This window comes from Tachysurus fulvidraco, chromosome 4, assembly GCF_022655615.1.
Source record: "Tachysurus fulvidraco isolate hzauxx_2018 chromosome 4, HZAU_PFXX_2.0, whole genome shotgun sequence".
In the NCBI taxonomy this organism is placed as follows: domain Eukaryota; kingdom Metazoa; phylum Chordata; class Actinopteri; order Siluriformes; family Bagridae; genus Tachysurus; species Tachysurus fulvidraco.
Genome location: NC_062521.1, coordinates 16293043 through 16311274, shown reverse-complemented (window position 1 = coordinate 16311274; position 18232 = coordinate 16293043). Strand labels below are relative to the sequence as shown.

Here is an 18232-nt window from a genome sequence, read left to right as displayed (position 1 = left end):
TATGTACCTCTCTATATCTCTAAATATAAAAGACATGTATCTGTTTATGTACATGTATTTATAATCAAACAATATACATATAGTCCCACATCTCCTTTAATTATACCATAGGTCTCTTGCCAGCCTCCCTTTTGAGTTTTTGTCTCGGTCCCTTAGTGATATCACTGTGCAGTTCCATTTACTTTATGTGATGATGTTTTCATCGTTCCATGTTGCATCTAATGTTTTGAAAAACATATACCCCTCTCGTGATCGATACCTTCTAACAAGAGAGATGCCATTCATGCTTTGTAAGTTCTTTGTATACCATGACTTGAGCAATCAAGATGAAACCAAGAAGATGTGAAGAAAATATTACAGAAACAGCTGCTCTTTATTTGGGGCTAATCAAAATAATTTCATCGATGACAATAATGTCTTGTTACATGAGATTGTATATAATTGTTTCGTGATTGTTATTGTTAATCCCCAAAGACACACAAACTATCCTATATGTATTGGCTATGGCGTATTTACTATGCTAATTTGGCCCCTAGGTGTGCATGTTGCCGTGTGATAGACTAGCATCCTCTCCTGTTCACATACAGTGTTCCAAGGATAAAGATTTAATAAATCATTTACAACATTTGCCAGGCACCCTTATCCAGAGCTACTTACATTTTATACAACTGAGCATTTAAGGGTTAAGGGCCTAGCAATGGCACCTTGGTGGGAATCAAACTTGCACATTAACCACAATGCTATCACATCATCTGTATTTATTGTAATGATTACATTTAACATACATACTATGCTTTATTGTATTACATAAATAATATACTTTATATATATATATATATATATATGTTATTGCTATTCGTTATGTTGTAGAATTTCTCTTGGACATATAGGCATTTAATAAAGCATAAGTAGAATGTATAAAGTATTTGTGATATTTGTTTCTGAAATTTACTTATAGCTAAACAATTGGTTTAAACACATTAGCAATTTCACTCATTTTTAATCACTGACTAAGTATTGCATCTGAGTGGATCCGAACTGATTAAACTCTAGGAGATTCTTAGTTCTAATTTTCCCCAAATTCACATTCTTTTTAGAGCCTTCGAGTTTGGAGCCGTTCATTCTCCTCATGACCACTAGGTGGTGCTGCGAATTTACTGTTGCAGATTGTTCTCCCAAACCTTGTACAATCAATATACACACTAATATACAAAACCAGTAGCTTAACCAAACTATCGCAGTAACATAACGACTATTTACACTTTACAAGCTAATCCATGTTTATTAGTCGCTGACTGCACCAATATTTTATCTTATTTTATTTTTTTTTTGTAATATAATGACATGATTTACAGGTTGCTCACCTGTACCATCACTTCACATTTCCTGTGATTGACATGTCAGTGCGTCATTTTAGTCAAATTCCTACTTTAAAGGGTGGATACCGGTGTTCTTGTTGTGGTTTTCTTGCCTAACCTCAGAGCTTTATTACACTGTTCCCTCCTCTCCTTCCCCAGCCTGCTTGTCGCTCGCGCGCTTCCTCCTTAAAACCTGAATCCTATGAATAGAAGCTGCGGATTGTATTAACACTCCAGTGGGCACCATGCTGAAGGTGGTGGTCGAGTGCGCTAAAGCAATCCCTAAAAAGACACTCGGCAACCCTGACCCCATTGCCACAGTCATCTTTAAAGGTGAGTTTATACTTTTCGAGTTTGTGTGCAACTAATACAAGTAAAAATGTTTTTTAAAATAAATAAATAAATAAATAAATAAATAAATAAATAAAAGGAACACTGTACAGTCACTATAAGTAATGCTTTGTTTCTTACATTTTGGCAAAGCTCGGATTGAAAGCGACCAGAATGCATGCGTCTCTTGTACCATTTCTAAAAGTATCCACTGGGACAAACTCTGTTGTGTTTATAACTAAAAGCTGGTTATTGTGATGTCTCGAGCTACAGAGTAGATTTCCTTATAAGGACACAAATGGCGCGTCGCAGTTTGGGGAAAAAATGTTTCCTTCTCCAAGTAACTTGACACGTAATGAATATCGCTGGTTAAATAGTTGTTTGAGGGGTTGTTTATACACACTACATTGTAGTATAACTAAAGAACCATCCCTTGCTTTCTTAATTTGCTTAAACTTCTTCCAGGTGAAAAAAAGAAAACCAAAGCTATTTCCAATGAGTTAAACCCTGTGTGGAATGAGGTGAGTGAAATACACTGATGCTCAGATACAGAAAATGTCTTAATTTTGATTATATTGTATGGCACTTAGCTGTTGTTCTTGTTTTCCATTACAGATTCTTGAGTTTGATTTAAAAGGTTCACCTCTGGACTCTTCTTCATTCATCGATGTTGTGGTTAAAGACTATGAGACCATCGGGAAGGACAAGTATGCACTTTGACACTTTTGGCAGTCTTTTAAAGATAATCTTTTAAAGTCTTTTAAATATATATATATATATATATATATATATATATATATATATATATATATATATATATATATATATATATATATAAAAGCTTGAATAATTGCACAGATGCACCAAACACTGTCTTTTAGTGTGTCCACTGTCAGAGCGTTGAATGAAGTGGATGAGAAAGCTGTGAAAACCACATTATGCCTAGGTTTTTAACACCTACACTCTTTCTGTATTAGGTAAAACATATAATAAACCAGTGCAACTGTAGAATTAACATTACATAGATGAAAACAGAGAAGACTCAGCATGTACAGTGATCCCTCACTGCCACACCTAGCTTCTATGTCTGTACTTGCTCTGTTATGTGAGAGTAGAACCCAGAACCCCCCCCCCCTCCCCCCAGCATTATATTATAACAATCATACTACGACATCTATTATTACTTTTATTTTTCTGATAGGGTTAGATTCAGGTCCACAGATAAGGCTCAGCTTAGCTTTGTAATGTGTCTTTAGTTAGCCTAGTAAGTGAAAAATATCTGAACATTATCATTGGTGTTGTTGTTGTACTGATTAGAGGGATACAGTATGTTTACCTGAGCCAAAAGTTCCTGCTAAAAATCCCCATTTTGGGAGCCTTGGAAGACTGAAAACACTTTTTTTCCATTGTTGGAGTGAAGCAAATTGCCACAGTGCATGAGGCAAGTAATGTGGAACTGCTTGTCAAGACTTGTTTCTACTGTAACTGTTGTTTTAATCACTTTTAAAGAAATGTTCCACATGGAGTCTGCCAGAAATCCTTTTATGCTGACCTATAAATCTGTTTGGTAATATTTCTAATGCACAGTTGGATCATATTTGAGTATATATATGGCTTTTTTTGTATTAACTGTGCATTAGGATGAGGCTTGATGTATTTTTGAGAAATTAGATCTTGCTGCTTTTTGTCTGAGATGTGACTCATACACTTGGTTTTACATTCCATGTTTTCCCAAACAATCTCAAAAACCTCCTTTAAGGAAATTCGTCACTAACTAAACATTCCTGCTTCTGAACAGCTCAAATACATATACAGAAGAGTGGAAAAGTTTCCATTAATTTACATTTTGCAAAATTCCATTGCATTAAAATCACTGTTGAGACTGTTGCTTTCATATTCAATACAAATGTATAATGAACATGCCCCATATTGAGGACTATGAAGATAGTATGATAGAAAAGGTTTAGTATAAGTTACACAAGAAAAACTGAAATTTTTCTCATTGTTCTTTTTGTATGCAAACTTTGGTCGTGCTCAGACGAACCTCAAGGTCTAGTTGGTTCTAAGTGAGTGTAAGCCTGTGTGGATCTTTGATCTCCCACAAACAATATATTAGGTTATATAAAATAAATAGAAGATGTTCATATTTGTGTGAACAGTGTATATGTAATATATAGTAAGTACAGTGTTTATCTAATATACAGAACTACACATCAGGTGAAACTGCAGCTGAGCAGATAACTTGAGAATGAGACTTCATTAGATAGCAAGAGCAAATAAGGCTCCTGCTTGAGCATCAAATGCAGAAAATAGCAATAATAACATAGTTATGGTTTACAGGCAGTTGACCAAAAAGATGTCTCCATTTATATCACTTAGCTAGCTAAATTACCGAGATGTCTAGTTAGCTAAAGGTCAGTGAAGCCCCTAACATTCACATTATGTAAAGTAAATTGTGGGATATTTCATCATCGTATAATTGATGTTATTTGATATTTCATATTTCATATTGTGCTGTACTAATATGTGTACTTCTATGATTACAGCCCAGTTTATGCACAAGCTAAGGCTTAAGCAGGATACCACAGTTTGATGTAGAATGCTCTGTCACTCTGGGGAAATGAAACAGTGTGAGCAAAAAAGAGCATAGTATCAGATCAGAGGATTTGTCACTCTGTGTTGACCAGTAGACATAAAGATGTACTCTTTTTAATTTAACAAAAACAGAAGTAAAAGAGAGAAAATTTAGATAATAAAAATTCCCTTTAAATTGATAGACCAAGAAAGATTTAAAGCTTACTCATGTGTCCTATTGTTTTAGTTCTCAACGCCACTGAGTATACTACTGTACAAGCATCTTTTTTCTAAACACAGGCACATTAGTCCTGTTTTAATGGAGGTTTATTATCATGGACATCTGACACTCTGGAATAAGTTTTTAATCAGAGAACACCAGAAGGGGAACTGTTTTTTTTTTTTTGTTTAATTTTTTTTATTCTATGCACAGTGATTCAGAATTTATGAAATTGTACAATATAAGGAACTTGTGGCTCCCACGATTAGCTGTCTTCCTTTTTTATTTTTCCTCAGGTTTCTCAACAATTAAGACAAATGAATAAAAATATGCCAGTAAATCCTTAGGTTATAGACTTCTAAGCCCATTTTACTGTGATTGATGATGTGGTAGAGTGTGTATACAGATCGAGCAGCGGGCTATAGTGAAATTTTCAGGCCAGGGCTCCTCCCTCTAAAGCTGGTGGTTAAACTTCATGCAGCCTGAAACATCTCATGCCTGTGGCTCACTATAATTACTTACAGCCTCATGTATTTTTCCATTGCCTCCCATTTGCTTCTGCGTTTTATTGTTTGAGGAAGTTTATAACCTACTCCTTTAGCAACCAAGATGAGTAAAGCTAGCATCAAGTGTAGCCTTTTTTTAGAAATGATAGAAACAATATATGATGTGACTTTTTTTCAAACTTGCGTTTTGCAATGTGTTTGCTCAATTTAAAACAGTGATATTTAACAGTTAAGTGCCATCTGTACTTGCATGAGTCTGTGCTCTGTCACAGTGACTCAACTACCACTGCAACTACCAGAGCCAGGAAAAAAGTACTTTACTGTGCAATGAGCTTAACATTTTGAGATTTAGTTACAGGTGGGGAATTTAGATATGAGTAGTGAAACTAAACACTTTCTGTTCAAGTGCATTTAATCAACTTGAGTATGTACAGTGAACTTTCTACATTGTGTTTTCTTAGCATTTGCTTATTATGGCTGATATACTGTAATACTAGCACTAAATTTTGTTTGGATAGCCGTATCTTATTAATAAACACTGTGTTGTGCATTTTTTGTTTATGCATATTAACATTATTATTTTTATTTTTATTATTAACTCATTATTTTCTTCCTTTGCAGATTGATTGGCTCTGCAAAAATCTCTCTCCGTGATTTGGCCAGTGGTCAGACAAAGTCTTTGCCTTCAAGAAATGTCCCTCTTGTCAATGAGAAGAAGCAAGATTCAGGGGTAATTTTCCCATCTGTAGTGTATAACACAATGCATTAAACCACACTATAGGTGATACATTGATCACAGCAAATACATTATTTTTTTCTAAAGTAACAACTTGCCCAGGAACTTGAATGAATAATAATAAAAATAAAAAAAAACTTTATATTCGGTAGTCTATATGTAGCATTTCTGAAAGGAGTCTTCAGCTTCATCCTTTGTTTTTTGTTTTTTCTGTTGCAAGCTGAGTTTTGGTGTGGGAACAATTATTTATAGCTTTTACAGTGTAATGATAGCAGGGAGTTACTTGTTTGGTAGACTTTCTACAACATTAAATCCAATTATAAACAAAAAAAAAATCTACATCATTATTCTCTAATAAATAAAGCATTTGTTATTGTTGATAAATTGCTGTTTAAAGACATTTAAAGCATTACATATGGACTCAAGCATGACATAATGCATGTAAGTGGTAGATCATATTAATGATATTAAGTATGTATGGGGATTTGCATTGTTCCAGGCAACCGTAAGTTTACTGATTGGATATGAGCCTCCTGCCGGTGCTATTACTAATCCGAATGTACAAGTCGATGGAGATAGCAGTGCTGGAGAAGCAGGTCAGTTGCTTTAGCTTCCCTAATACATTTTGACATTTTTTTATGTGTGGAATCTTGAAAAGGTTTATTAGGACATTTAAGGAATTTCCTAGTCAGCATTATGAGCTCTGTTCGTTTTTTTTTTTTTTAACGAATCTGTTACTGAGCTAGACTACCATTGAAAGCCACTTTTCAATGGGCTGCTGTGCTGCCCTTCAGTATGGAAATCAGTGATGCAAATCAAAGGAGGAACGTGCAAAAAACACCAACAGACAATACTATCAGCATTTCCAGGACTTCAGGAATACAGGCTGCTACACACATTCAGAAATACAGGCTGCTACACACACACATATCTGTCAATCACCTCACAACTTACAGGACCTAAAGGATCTGCTGCTAACCTCTTGGTGACAGATAACACAGCGCACCCTCAGGGGCCTAGTGGAATATATGCCCTGAAGCGTCAAGGCTATTTTGGCAGCAAAAGGGGGACCAGCACAATATTAGGAAGGTGGTCATAATTTTATGCCTGATAGTATATACCCATGCACACACACACACGCACACACTGTTGTTATGATTCATATGTTTCGACAAGAGAGACCACAGTTTCTGTACTCTGATGAAACTGAAAATATGTGAATGAAAATGCTACAGAAAAAGGTTTTAATCAAAATAATTTTACTAATGAAAGCTAAACAACAAATACTTTTGAATACTAACCCAGCCACAGACCTGATTCTAAAAGGGTGTGCACACTTATGCAACCAGGTTATTATTTTATTTTTTTCCTGTTTTTCCATGATATTCCAGATTGTTTTTCAGACAGTTTTTATTATGATGTAATTTCATATCAAGAGTGGAAAAAGTCTGACATGACTTGTTTTGGTTAAATCTGTTATTTTGAAGAGGTGTGCAGGCTTTTTGTTCATGATGTAAAAGCTTAATGAAACACACATAAAGGATCCCTTGTTATCCCTCTAGGTGTTTCACCTGCTGGAAAAGAAGATGGTGATGATGAAACTACAGACTGGGGAGATCCACGGGCTCCAGGAGAGGCACCTGCACCTGGCCAGCCTGGAAAAACACCCCAAAAGATGATCCGTAGAAAAAGACAGAAAGCTCTGTCTAACAAACCCCAAGATTTCCAGGTACATCACTTCCCAGGCACAATTTATGTGACAAATATTTTGCTGATTGCTTTGAATCAGACTCATGGTTCTTTGTTAGATTCGCATCCGAATCATCGAGGGTCGACAGTTTCCTGGAAATAACATTAAACCAGTTGTCAAAGTAAGCGTTTGTGGACAGACCCACAGGACAAGGATCAAGAGAGGAAACAATCCATTTTTTGATGAGGTAAGAAATTTTTAGTTGAAATGCTGAATTGTCAGTGTTCGTCATATCGGCACAAAATTATCATGTTTTATAGATCTTCTCTTAATCTGGCTTTATGTGAACTGCATTGTGTCAGCTCTGCTGCTCCTGTCCTACCACTGTCATGCCCTATTTCTGCTGGTTCTTTGCTTTTCTACCCTTGAACCCTTTGGCCTCCAGCTGCTTCAGTGAGTCTCTCAAATACTTTGTGACACTTCTTTGACATTTCATGTGAACACCGCAACCTGCCATGTTTACTTTTTTATGCTCTGTTAGCAGTTATTTAAAAGGCTGCATAAATTATGTGACTGATGGTTTGAGATATGATGCTTGTCATATTGTGATGTAAATATTTCTACAGATCTTCTTCTACAATGTTAACATGCTGCCTTCTGAGCTTTTTGATGAGAACATCTACATTCGGGTAAGATGAGCACACAATCACTCATTTTCCCCTTGTATCTGATGACTTCTGCACATGAAATGACATCACCAGCAATACAACTCCTTATGTGGATCTTTAAATATAGGTTTATAACTCATCCTCCCTGAGATCAGACAGTCTTCTGGGGGAGTTCAAGGTAATCTATTGTCCATATAGTCTGTGTTCAGCTTTATTACTTTTATGTTTGTATCCACAATATGACTAATTTCAGTGCACCTTTTTCTTTTACATTATTGCTTCCAAAAGCTGGATGTTGGCTATGTCTATGATGAGCCTGGTATGCAACCCCTTCAGCCTTACACACTACATCTTAATGTATCTAGTTAACAATACTGTTATTAATAATAATAATAATAATAATAATAATAATAATAATAATAATAATAATAATAATAATAATAATAATAATACATATTTAATAATACTGCTAGCTGGATTCTTGAAACATCATATCATCTCTCCTGCCTGATCATTATTAGTAGTATTATTTTATTTTATATTATAGTATTTATTACATTATCTCCTTTACTGTTTTTTCTTGTTTTATTTTCTAAGCTCATGCTATAATGAAGAAGTGGCTGCTGCTGAGTGATCCAGATGACTCCAGCTCTGGTGCTCGAGGTTACCTGAAAGCCAACATGATCATTGTGGGAACTGGAGATGAGCCTCCGGTACATATGTTACTTATTATATAATATTAATGTCTACATTTTTCACAAACTTTGTCTTCTAAAAATGTGTGTGTTTGAAGTGTTCGATGTCTTTATGTGTTTATTTGTACTTTGGGATGCAGACAGAAAAGAAAGAGAGCAATGAGGAGCAGGATGACATTGAAAGCAACTTGCTTTTGCCTCCCGGGGTCACACAGCGCTCAGCGACTCTCTCTCTTAAAGTGTATCGTGCAGAGGACATGCCACAGAGTGAGCCATGCAACATACAACAGGCAAACAACATCGTTATTGTGTTGTAAAGAGTAAGTTTGTTACTGTGTTTTCTGATTTTTCTACATGATTTAGTGGACGATGCTTTTGGGCAGACTGTCAAGAACATTTTTGGAGGAGAGGGTGACAAGAAAAACCTTGTGGATCCATTTTTGGAAGTTAATTTTGCAGGCAAAAAGGTAAAATCCTGAATTGATTTTATATTTTCTTTCTTTACATATTCTTAAGGCTTAAAATAGAAACTGGAATATTATTATATAATTATATGTCAGTTGTGTCTTATTCAGTATTAGTATTCAGTATTCCACAATGATAGTGTTTTCACCTGTATTGCTCTATCATTTTCCTGAGAGTGCATAAGTATAAAGTGCATAAGACATAGACTGTGTGTTGCAGCTTGAAAGACCATTTCATATTGCTCGAATTTTATATATTTTTTTTACTGTAGTGCTACTAAGGATTTTTTGTCACCTGCAAAATATTTCTCTATGGATTTTAAACTCTGTTTCCCCCAAAAGTAAATCAGAAGACATTTTTCTTCTCCTTTGAATAAAACAAAAATACACTTCACACATAATCCCCCTTTCCTTCTCCAAATTGTTCATGAAATTGAAATGGTTGTGTACATCAGAGACACAATGTCTACACTTACACTTTTCCTTTATTTTGGAAATGTATTAAATTTAATTGTTTGCTATAAAACATTTTCTGCAGATGTGGAGTATTAACAAACTAAACCGCTAAATTTTTCATATTCATGTGTGTCATGGGGAAGGGCAATTGCTGCCCTGATGAGTCTCAAGTATTGCTTGTTGCAGTTCCTATTTATTGACAACTAAGTGCAATAATAACTCTGTGGCAACTCTGTTTGCATGTCTCCTCATGATTTCTAAACATCTAGGAAAGTGAGTCAATGGAACATCGACTTATCTGTGAAATAGCAACAGATCAATTGCAAGTCACTTGCATGTTCATTAGTCAGAGTGAGTTTAGCAGTCAAGTCATGTGACAAAGTGATTATGTGCCATTAAGTCCATATAAGGGCATCTACGTCACATTACTCCAGCTCCTATTTGTCTGAAAGAAGCATGAATGGATGCCCGGGGCATGGCCAGCAAAGCACCCTCTTGTTCCCTCCTCAAGGAACCCGGGTTACATACGAACCTGGTGTAGTTCTCTATCGAGGGTACTCGAAGCTGCATCAGGGCTGTGGGCATAAGTCCTCAAGTCCTTTACTGGGCAAAGAAAATGTAGCCTCTCCTGCTCCACCGACTCATGAGGTGGAGGATAGTAGGCCTGTAGGATGAGTGGACAACCTGCCATCCTGGGCACCTTGGGGACGTATACCACCCTGGGGTGCAGGATAGCCTTGGACATGCCAGGGGCAAATTCTAGGCAGGCAGGGGTGATGGACAGGGCCTTCAAATCTCCCACTCTTTTTTCTAAGAGCAGAGCCATTTTCAGAGTCAGAAACTTCTAAGAGGCTAACTCTAAGGGCTCGAAGGGGGCCTGCAGGAAGGTCTCAGTCATCTGACACCGTGCAGAAAGCGAGAGACCAGAGGGTCCCTAGCCAAGGAGGCCCCAAGGACAGGTTTGTGGTTAGTAGCGATGGCAGACATGTACACCATTAAAGTAGATGGGGACAGGCCCTGAGAAAGGCTAGACTGCAGGAAATCCAGCACTGTAATGACAAGGAAGTGAACTGGATCCTGACAGCTTTCATTGCACTAGAGGCAGAAAAGCCTCCACATCAGAGCATACAGCTTCTTAGTGGAGGGAGGCCTAGCATTGTATAGAGTCTCCGTCACTTCAGATGAGAGGCCTGCCTCTAGGAACTGTTCCCCCTCAGGGGCCAGAACTAAACTCAATAGCGCCAACGAAGAGCAACTACTGTATAAGAAGGTTGATTTAGTCATGGCGCACTCTGGCTAGAGAGCCACCGCTGTCTGTGAGGTTAAAAGCCTTCATGAATGGCCCACGTCTGGTACACGGATTCCCTGGAGGTGCAGCAGTGCCAGGGCAGCATCCATGCACTTTGTAAATGTGCATAGTGAAAGGGCTAGGCCACAAGAGCAAAATAAATACTGCCTGTAAAAGCAAGAGTCCTGATAACATGTGCTATGGCCTCTTTCCTGAGAAGCGAGAGAACTTCCTCTTGGAGGAACGAGGTTTGGTCTGTGCCAACAAGAGTGGGAAGCACAACCTGACAGGGGAAGGCCACTGTGACACACCCAGCAGAAGCTTCCATGCTATCAAATGGTCTGACATTTAGGTGGAAATTTATTGACATTTATTTTGGAAATGTATTAAATTTAATTGTTTGCTATAAAACATTTTCTGCAGATGTGGAGTATTAACAAACTAATCCGCTAAACGTTTCATAGTCATGTGTGTCATGGGGAAGGGCAATTGCTGCCCTGATGAGTCTCAAGTATTGCTTGTTGCAGTTCCTATTTATTGACAACTAAAAGCAATAATAACTCTGTGGCAACTCTGTTTGCATGTTTCCTCATGATTTCTAAACATCTAGGAAAGTAAGTCATTGGAACATTGACTTATCTGTGAAATAGCAACAAATCAATTGCAAGTCACTTGCATGTTCATTAGTCAGAGTGAGATTAGCAGTTGAGTTGTCAGTATAGAAAGAACACACCAATTTAATGTCTCGGGAACGTCATGTGACAAAGTGATTATGTGCCATTAAGTCCATATAAGGGCATCTACGTCACATTACTCCAGCTCCTATTTGTCTGAAAGAAGCGCGAATGGATGCCCGGGGCATGGCCAGCAAAGCACCCTCTTGTTCCCTCCTCAAGGAACCCGGGTTACACACGAACCTGGTGTAGTTCTCTATCGAGGGTACTCGAAGCTGCATCAGGGCTGTGGGCATAAGTCCTCAAGTCCTTTACTGGGCAAAGAAAATGTAGCCTCTCCTGATCCACCGACTCATGAGGTGGAGGACAGTAGGCCTGTAGGATGAGTGGACAACCTGCCATCCTGGGCACCTTGGGGACATATACCACCCTGGGGTGCAGGATAGCCTTGGACATGCCAGGGGCAAATTCTAGGCAGGCAGGGGTGATGGACAGGGCCTTCAAATCTCCCACTCTTTTTTCTAAGAGCAGAGCCATGTTCAGTGTCAGAAACTTCTAAGAGGCTAACTCCAAGGGCTCGAAGGGGGCCTGCAGGAAGGTCTCAGTCATCTGACACCGTGCAGAAAGCGAGAGACCAGAGGGTCCCTAGCCAAGGAGGCCCCAAGGACAGGTTCGTGGTTAGTAGCGATGGCAGACATGTACTCCATTAAAGTAGATGGGGACAGGCCCTGAGAAAGGCTAGACTACAGGAAATCCAGCACTGTAATGACAAGGAAGTGAACTGGATCCTGACAGCTTTCATTGCACTAGAGGCAGAAAAGCCTCCACATCAGAGCATACAGCTTCTTAGTGGAGGGAGGCCTAGCATTGTATAGAGTCTCCGTCACTTCAGATGAGAGGCCTGCCTCTAGGAACTGTTCCCCCCTCAGGGGCCAGAACTAAACTCAATAGCGCCAACAAAGAGCAACTACTGTATAAGAAGGTTGATTTAGTCATGGCGCACTCTGGCTAGAGAGCCACAGCTGTCTGTGAGGTTAAAAGCCTTCATGAATGGCCCACGTCTGGGCCAGAATGAGCCAGTTGTCCATGTAATTCAGTACACGGATTCCCTGAGGGTGCAGCAGTGCCAGGGCAGCATCCATGCACTTTGTAAATGTGCATAGTGAAAGGGCTAGGCCACAAGAGCAAAATAAATACTGCCTGTAAAAGCCAGAGTCCTGATAACATGTGCTATGGCCTCTTTCCTGAGAAGCGAGAGAACTTCCTCTTGGAGGAACGAGGTTTGGTCTGTGCCAACAACAGTGGGCAGCACAACCTGACAGGGGGAGGCCACTGTGACACACCCAGCAGAAGCTTCCATGCTATCAAATGGTCTGACATTTAGGTGAGGTGTCAGGTGTTACTTTGCACGCCTCGCTTAGTGCCCTGAAACAGCAAGCTGGCAGGGACAAACCCAGGAGGCCGCAACACATAAGGAGCAGAAGCATGGGTGGTCATGGCTGAACCCCGAATCACATTAGGTGGCGGGGTAAACAGTAGTGGAAATGCCCCTAAAAGGGCATCCTTGGAAACTCTAGTCCTCGGACATTAGGATTCCTTTCTGACCTCAGATGAGCTTCTTGGTATGCCTGCAAAACAGCAATTGTGTGCATCACCACACCAGCTTAACTTACAGGATTGTAGGCCTTCCCTAAAAGGCTGAGGAGAATAGACAGGCAGAATATGGGTCATTCCACCGCCTCAACACCACAGTGTGGAGGTCTTCAAAGATGAGAGATGCCTGCATGGAGGCGGTGTGAAGTTAGGTAGCGACTTGCTGGCACGTAATCACTTTGTCATGTGTCCTTCCCGAGCCATTAAATTGGTGTGTGTGTGTTTCGGACAACACTTTCGTAAAGAAGCATTTCCATAGCTTAAGCTTTGACACAGCGTCGGGTTCCCTTGAAAGAGAACCCCCAATTTATCACAATTTTTTTTTGTCTTTTCTGTCTAGACCCGCATTCCAATAGGCTTTCTCAAATCAACACACATTTGAATATATTTTTATCTATCTCTTGATGACATATGTCAAAATGTATTGTTTAAAAGTGATTTGACACACAGTAATTCTGCTTGGTCTGATGATTGAGAAGGCAACGTGATTTTTGTCTAATTCTATTTCTTTAAAGCTATGCACAAAGATCATTGAGAAGAATGCAAATCCGGAGTGGAACCAGGTGATACACCTCCAGGTCAAGGTGAGAATGTGTGATGATATGGTACCTCTTTAATGAATGCACTGTAAAAAGGGATATGTGGCCAGACAGAAAAAAAATATATGATGTATCGTTAACAAAAAATATTTAGTTTGTCACCAAAGCATGGTTTCATTGATTATAAACAAAACAATTTTCTAATTACTAGATTGAGTGATAAAACATGAGTACGATTAATTCACATTAAAAACACCAGTGTTGTGAGCTTGACTCTCAGCTCAGGTGCACACTGTGCTAATCTTTTTCAGAGGTTTGAAAATAGACTTTCGAATCAATTTTGATGGATGAAAATTAATTGTGCTAAAGTTATTCACTTTATTCATTTGGAACCAATGTGAACATTTGAAATAAGTAAAGAAAATGAGTTTTTATTCCAGTTTGCAATTATTGAAACAGGTTATTGTCTTTGTTTTTAAATCCTTGTTTAGTTCCCATCAATGTGTGAACGTATCAAACTTACTATGTTTGACTGGTAAGTTTCTAAAAAACTGGATTATTTCATACAATCTACTGTATGCATGACCTTAGAGGATTTGTCTACCTGTATATCTTGTGATAGTTAACTATTTGTGTGCCTCACCTTCTTGTAGGGACCGCTTTACAAGTAATGATACTGTTGGGACCACATACTTAAATCTGTCCAAAATATCATCATCTGGTGGTGAAGTAGAAGGTAAATGTCCTTGTTTCTGCCTTGCAACTTGTACACATTATGGATGACACATCAAAACATTAATTAACCAGATGTATTTTTCTAGCCGTAGCTCCTAGTGAAAATGGAGGGCTGCCAGGATCTGATGGTATTCATTTCTAAGATCTGATTCTAATCATAATTCCTCCTATTAACCCAATTGCTTGTTTACTATGCTTATGTACTATGTGCCTACAAAGACCATTTTTATTCAAGAGGTTATTTACTGAGTTGGAGTTCTGTTACTAAGGTCCTCTCGCTTTATTTCAGTCGACAGAATGGCGACTGAGGTTGGCTTTCTTCCAGCTTTTGGTCCTTGTTACTTGAACCTTTATGGGAGCACAAGGGAATTCTCTGACCTTCCTGACCCATATGTGGAGCTCAATTTGGGGCAGGTACTTGAATTTCCTAAATACAGCATTTTTACATTATACATTTGGTACGTCTGTGGCCAAAAGGTTTGAGAAATACTCTTCATGTAGAGAAATACTCTTCATGTAGAGGCCAGTTTAGAGAAATTGTTTGCCACATGATATCATTGGTATGCAAACTGATTATAAATCAGTGTGTAATCACAAGGAAAGCATATGTAAGAACATGCCCAAAATGCTCTTTTGATTTGTCATTGTTTGCTTTACATAAATATTGTGTTTATAGGTTTTACTGGTAGTATTTGAACTGTTGTTAAGATCTACGCAATGGCTGTAAATGCTATGAGTTATAGCATGCTTGTATATGACAGGGTGAGGGGGTCGCCTACAGGGGCAGAGTTCTCATTGAACTTTCTACTCGGCTGGATGACAAGATTGACAAGAAAGTGGATGATCTCAATAACGATGATGTCCTAGTAGCACAGGTGACAACATGCAGCACATGACACATACAGTACATATCACCTCTCCAAATGCGTTTCACTGCTTCATTGCTTTTATTTATATGTAAACATTCTCAGGGAAAATTACAAAAAAGAACAAGTTAAAGGATATGAAGATAATTTAATACATTTAGGAAATAGAAGAAATGAAAAGTAGTAATGAGCTTTCAGTTGTGAAGCACTGTAAGTACTTTGGATGAAAATGAGTTAGCATTTAAAATATTGTAATATACGGTATTCACTTTTTCTGTGTATTTTTTTTTTTTACTCTATAGATATTATGCTCTAATTCAACTTAAAACAAAAGTTTTACCTTCAGTTTTGTGTATACAGTCCATTTGGCCTCATGCATGTTTATCATTTGCAGAAAGTCATGATTTATGTTAATTATTATTCTAGTTACATGGACTATTATTGACAGCAGTTGCTGCAGGCAGTAATATCCCAGTCAGACTTGATTTTTTCACTGACTTTCCTACTGTAGCTGGCTAAATATTACATGCCAGTGTGAATGGTAAAATAAGTCAAGTAGTAGAACTTAAGCATTCAATGTAACCAGGCCTATTTGTTTAAAATAACACCTTAACTTAAGAATATCATTTACCATGTGCTTTGTAAAATGTACAGTAGTTTACTAGTGTTTGTAAATCTGAGATGATTGGTACGTAAACCCTGCTGATCATTTATATAGACTTTTATCCTCCTGAGACCCGTATGCTACTGTTGTGTACATTACAATTTCTACTGACTGTTTCTCTTAATTCATAGCTGATATAAATTTATAAGTTTATATAAATATAAACTATAAATTTAATCAGTGTTTTCAAGGAAGCAGTTTTGCAAAATAATTATACCTAAAAGTCCTCATATAAGGTTGGTACAATAAACATATATAGACAATGAAGTTGTGAGAAAATGTTATGTCCTCAAATGAGGATATTCGCTTCTCAAGAGGTTAATACTATAGTCACATAGTAAATCTCTTTCTCTCTGTATATAGAAGTACCAGCGAAAGAGGAAGTACTCCCTCTGTGCAGTGTTCCACAGTGCATGCATGCTGCAGGAACCCGGGGAACCTATCCAGTTTGAGGTTAGCATCGGCAACTATGGCAACAAGATGGATTCGACATGCAAACCCCTGGCCTCCACCACTCAGTACAGCTGTGCTGTGTTTGATGGTGAGATTATTATGGCTGCTTGGATATACAGTATGACAAATACACATAACTATGTGCCTGACTATGACTGAGCCTGCTGGTGTGTGTTACAGGAAATCACTACTACTACTTGCCCTGGGCTAACACCAAGCCAGTTGTTATTCTTACTTCGTTTTGGGAGGATATCAGCCATCGTTTGGATTCAGTGAACATTATTCTCTTTATTGCTGATAGATTGGTAGGTCTTTATTGAATCTAAGAGCACGAGTCTTATAATTACAAAACCTCAGTTATGTTAGATTGTTTCTGTTTTGTTTTTTGTTTTTTACCAGCAAGCCAACATTACCACACTGAAGACAGCTATACTAGCTAATGTTACTGAGACACGACTAGCTGAGATCTGGCTGAAACTCATCAACCAGCTCATTGAAGACCTTACAAAGTAAATCCACCATCAAGAACATTCTTTATTTCTATCGTCATTGGTCTAATAGCATTATACCAATAGCATTATACCAATGTATAGTGGTTGGTGGTATAGTGGGTCTAGTATATAGTGGGTTATAGTATATAGTGTACCAGTGAGAGGTTTGGAATTTTTAGCTTGCTCTGCAATCTGCAAATGGCAAGGTATTCCCCCTCTTATTACACCCTATTCCTTGTCTCCATTTGTGTTTTATTTGTTCAATTCATAAATTAATTAATAAATGGGGCAAAGCTGAGCTGCTTTTGTTTCACAGGGGAATATGGTTCATTTCTTGATCAGAAAAAAATTATATAACTAAAATCATTATTTGAAGAAATTATACAAGTCTGTTTTTTAGTAATTAATAATTAATCATTATTACAGCTCAAGAATCATTATGCAAAATTACATATCACAACTTTAAACTCCTTATTCCTTTTGCTGCATTTTTATTCACTTCGCTGGCTTTCTACACTCCCACTTATCTTATTTGAAATATATTCTGTCTTTTAGTTACCGGGTACCAGACCTGGAGGGCAAGCCTAACATGACAGCACTGGATGGTCAAATCAAAAAGCTACGAGACACAGCCTTAGTCAACATTAGAGATGCCGCCTGCCGTATGAAGGAAGAGGCTACTGATGTTAAAGCCACACTGACTGACATAGACGATTGGTTAGAACGCCTACAGCAGATTGCAGAGGAGGTTGTGTACAATTTGCTGCATTTATGTTCTTGATAGTTTTTGTAAGAATGAGATACAGAGATATGTGTTGCTGAAGCATTAATTACTTCATGCACAGAAAAGCATTTCCTTTTCGTTTGCAGCCTCAGAACAGCATGCCTGATATCATTATTTGGATGCTGAGAGGAGAGAAGCGTATGGCTTATGCACGCATCCCAGCCAATGAGGTCCTCTTCTCCACCCTCAGTGAAGAAGCTACTGGAAAGTACTGTGGCAAGACACAGACCATCTTCATGAAGGTAAACCTTTGAAACGTTTGAGACCACAAAAAGGTAGCAGACCATGTTGCTCTGTTTTGTTGCAGTCATTCATTTATCACAGATATCTAGTTCAAAAGTGGGTCTAAAGAACATATTTTATTTTTGTAGGTACTTTTACAAAATGT

General features: G+C 38.1%; 1 protein-coding gene across 2 annotated transcripts in view; it reads left to right on the top strand.

The window, feature by feature from the left end:
- The first annotated feature begins 1474 nt into the window (after window positions 1–1474).
- The window catches only part of myofl (myoferlin like), a 35200-nt gene continuing 18442 nt past the window's right edge, over window positions 1475–18232 (top strand). Inside the window, exons 1-24 of one of the 2 annotated variants that reach the window (XM_047812081.1) lie at window positions 1475–1691; window positions 2154–2209; window positions 2304–2395; window positions 5610–5718; window positions 6224–6320; window positions 7287–7453; window positions 7533–7661; window positions 8041–8103; window positions 8210–8260; window positions 8371–8401; window positions 8680–8795; window positions 8918–9044; window positions 9141–9244; window positions 13828–13896; window positions 14343–14386; window positions 14505–14587; window positions 14673–14714; window positions 14876–15000; window positions 15348–15461; window positions 16480–16657; window positions 16750–16874; window positions 16969–17078; window positions 17616–17808; window positions 17931–18086. In XM_047812081.1, coding sequence (XP_047668037.1) covers window positions 1604–1691; window positions 2154–2209; window positions 2304–2395; window positions 5610–5718; window positions 6224–6320; window positions 7287–7453; window positions 7533–7661; window positions 8041–8103; window positions 8210–8260; window positions 8371–8401; window positions 8680–8795; window positions 8918–9044; window positions 9141–9244; window positions 13828–13896; window positions 14343–14386; window positions 14505–14587; window positions 14673–14714; window positions 14876–15000; window positions 15348–15461; window positions 16480–16657; window positions 16750–16874; window positions 16969–17078; window positions 17616–17808; window positions 17931–18086 — 2469 coding nt within the window. In that variant the 5' untranslated portion in view covers window positions 1475–1603. The remainder of the gene's footprint in view (window positions 1692–2153; window positions 2210–2303; window positions 2396–5609; window positions 5719–6223; window positions 6321–7286; window positions 7454–7532; window positions 7662–8040; window positions 8104–8209; window positions 8261–8370; window positions 8402–8679; window positions 8796–8917; window positions 9045–9140; window positions 9245–13827; window positions 13897–14342; window positions 14387–14504; window positions 14588–14672; window positions 14715–14875; window positions 15001–15347; window positions 15462–16479; window positions 16658–16749; window positions 16875–16968; window positions 17079–17615; window positions 17809–17930; window positions 18087–18232) is intronic. The other variant, XM_047812082.1, reaches the window with a different exon arrangement.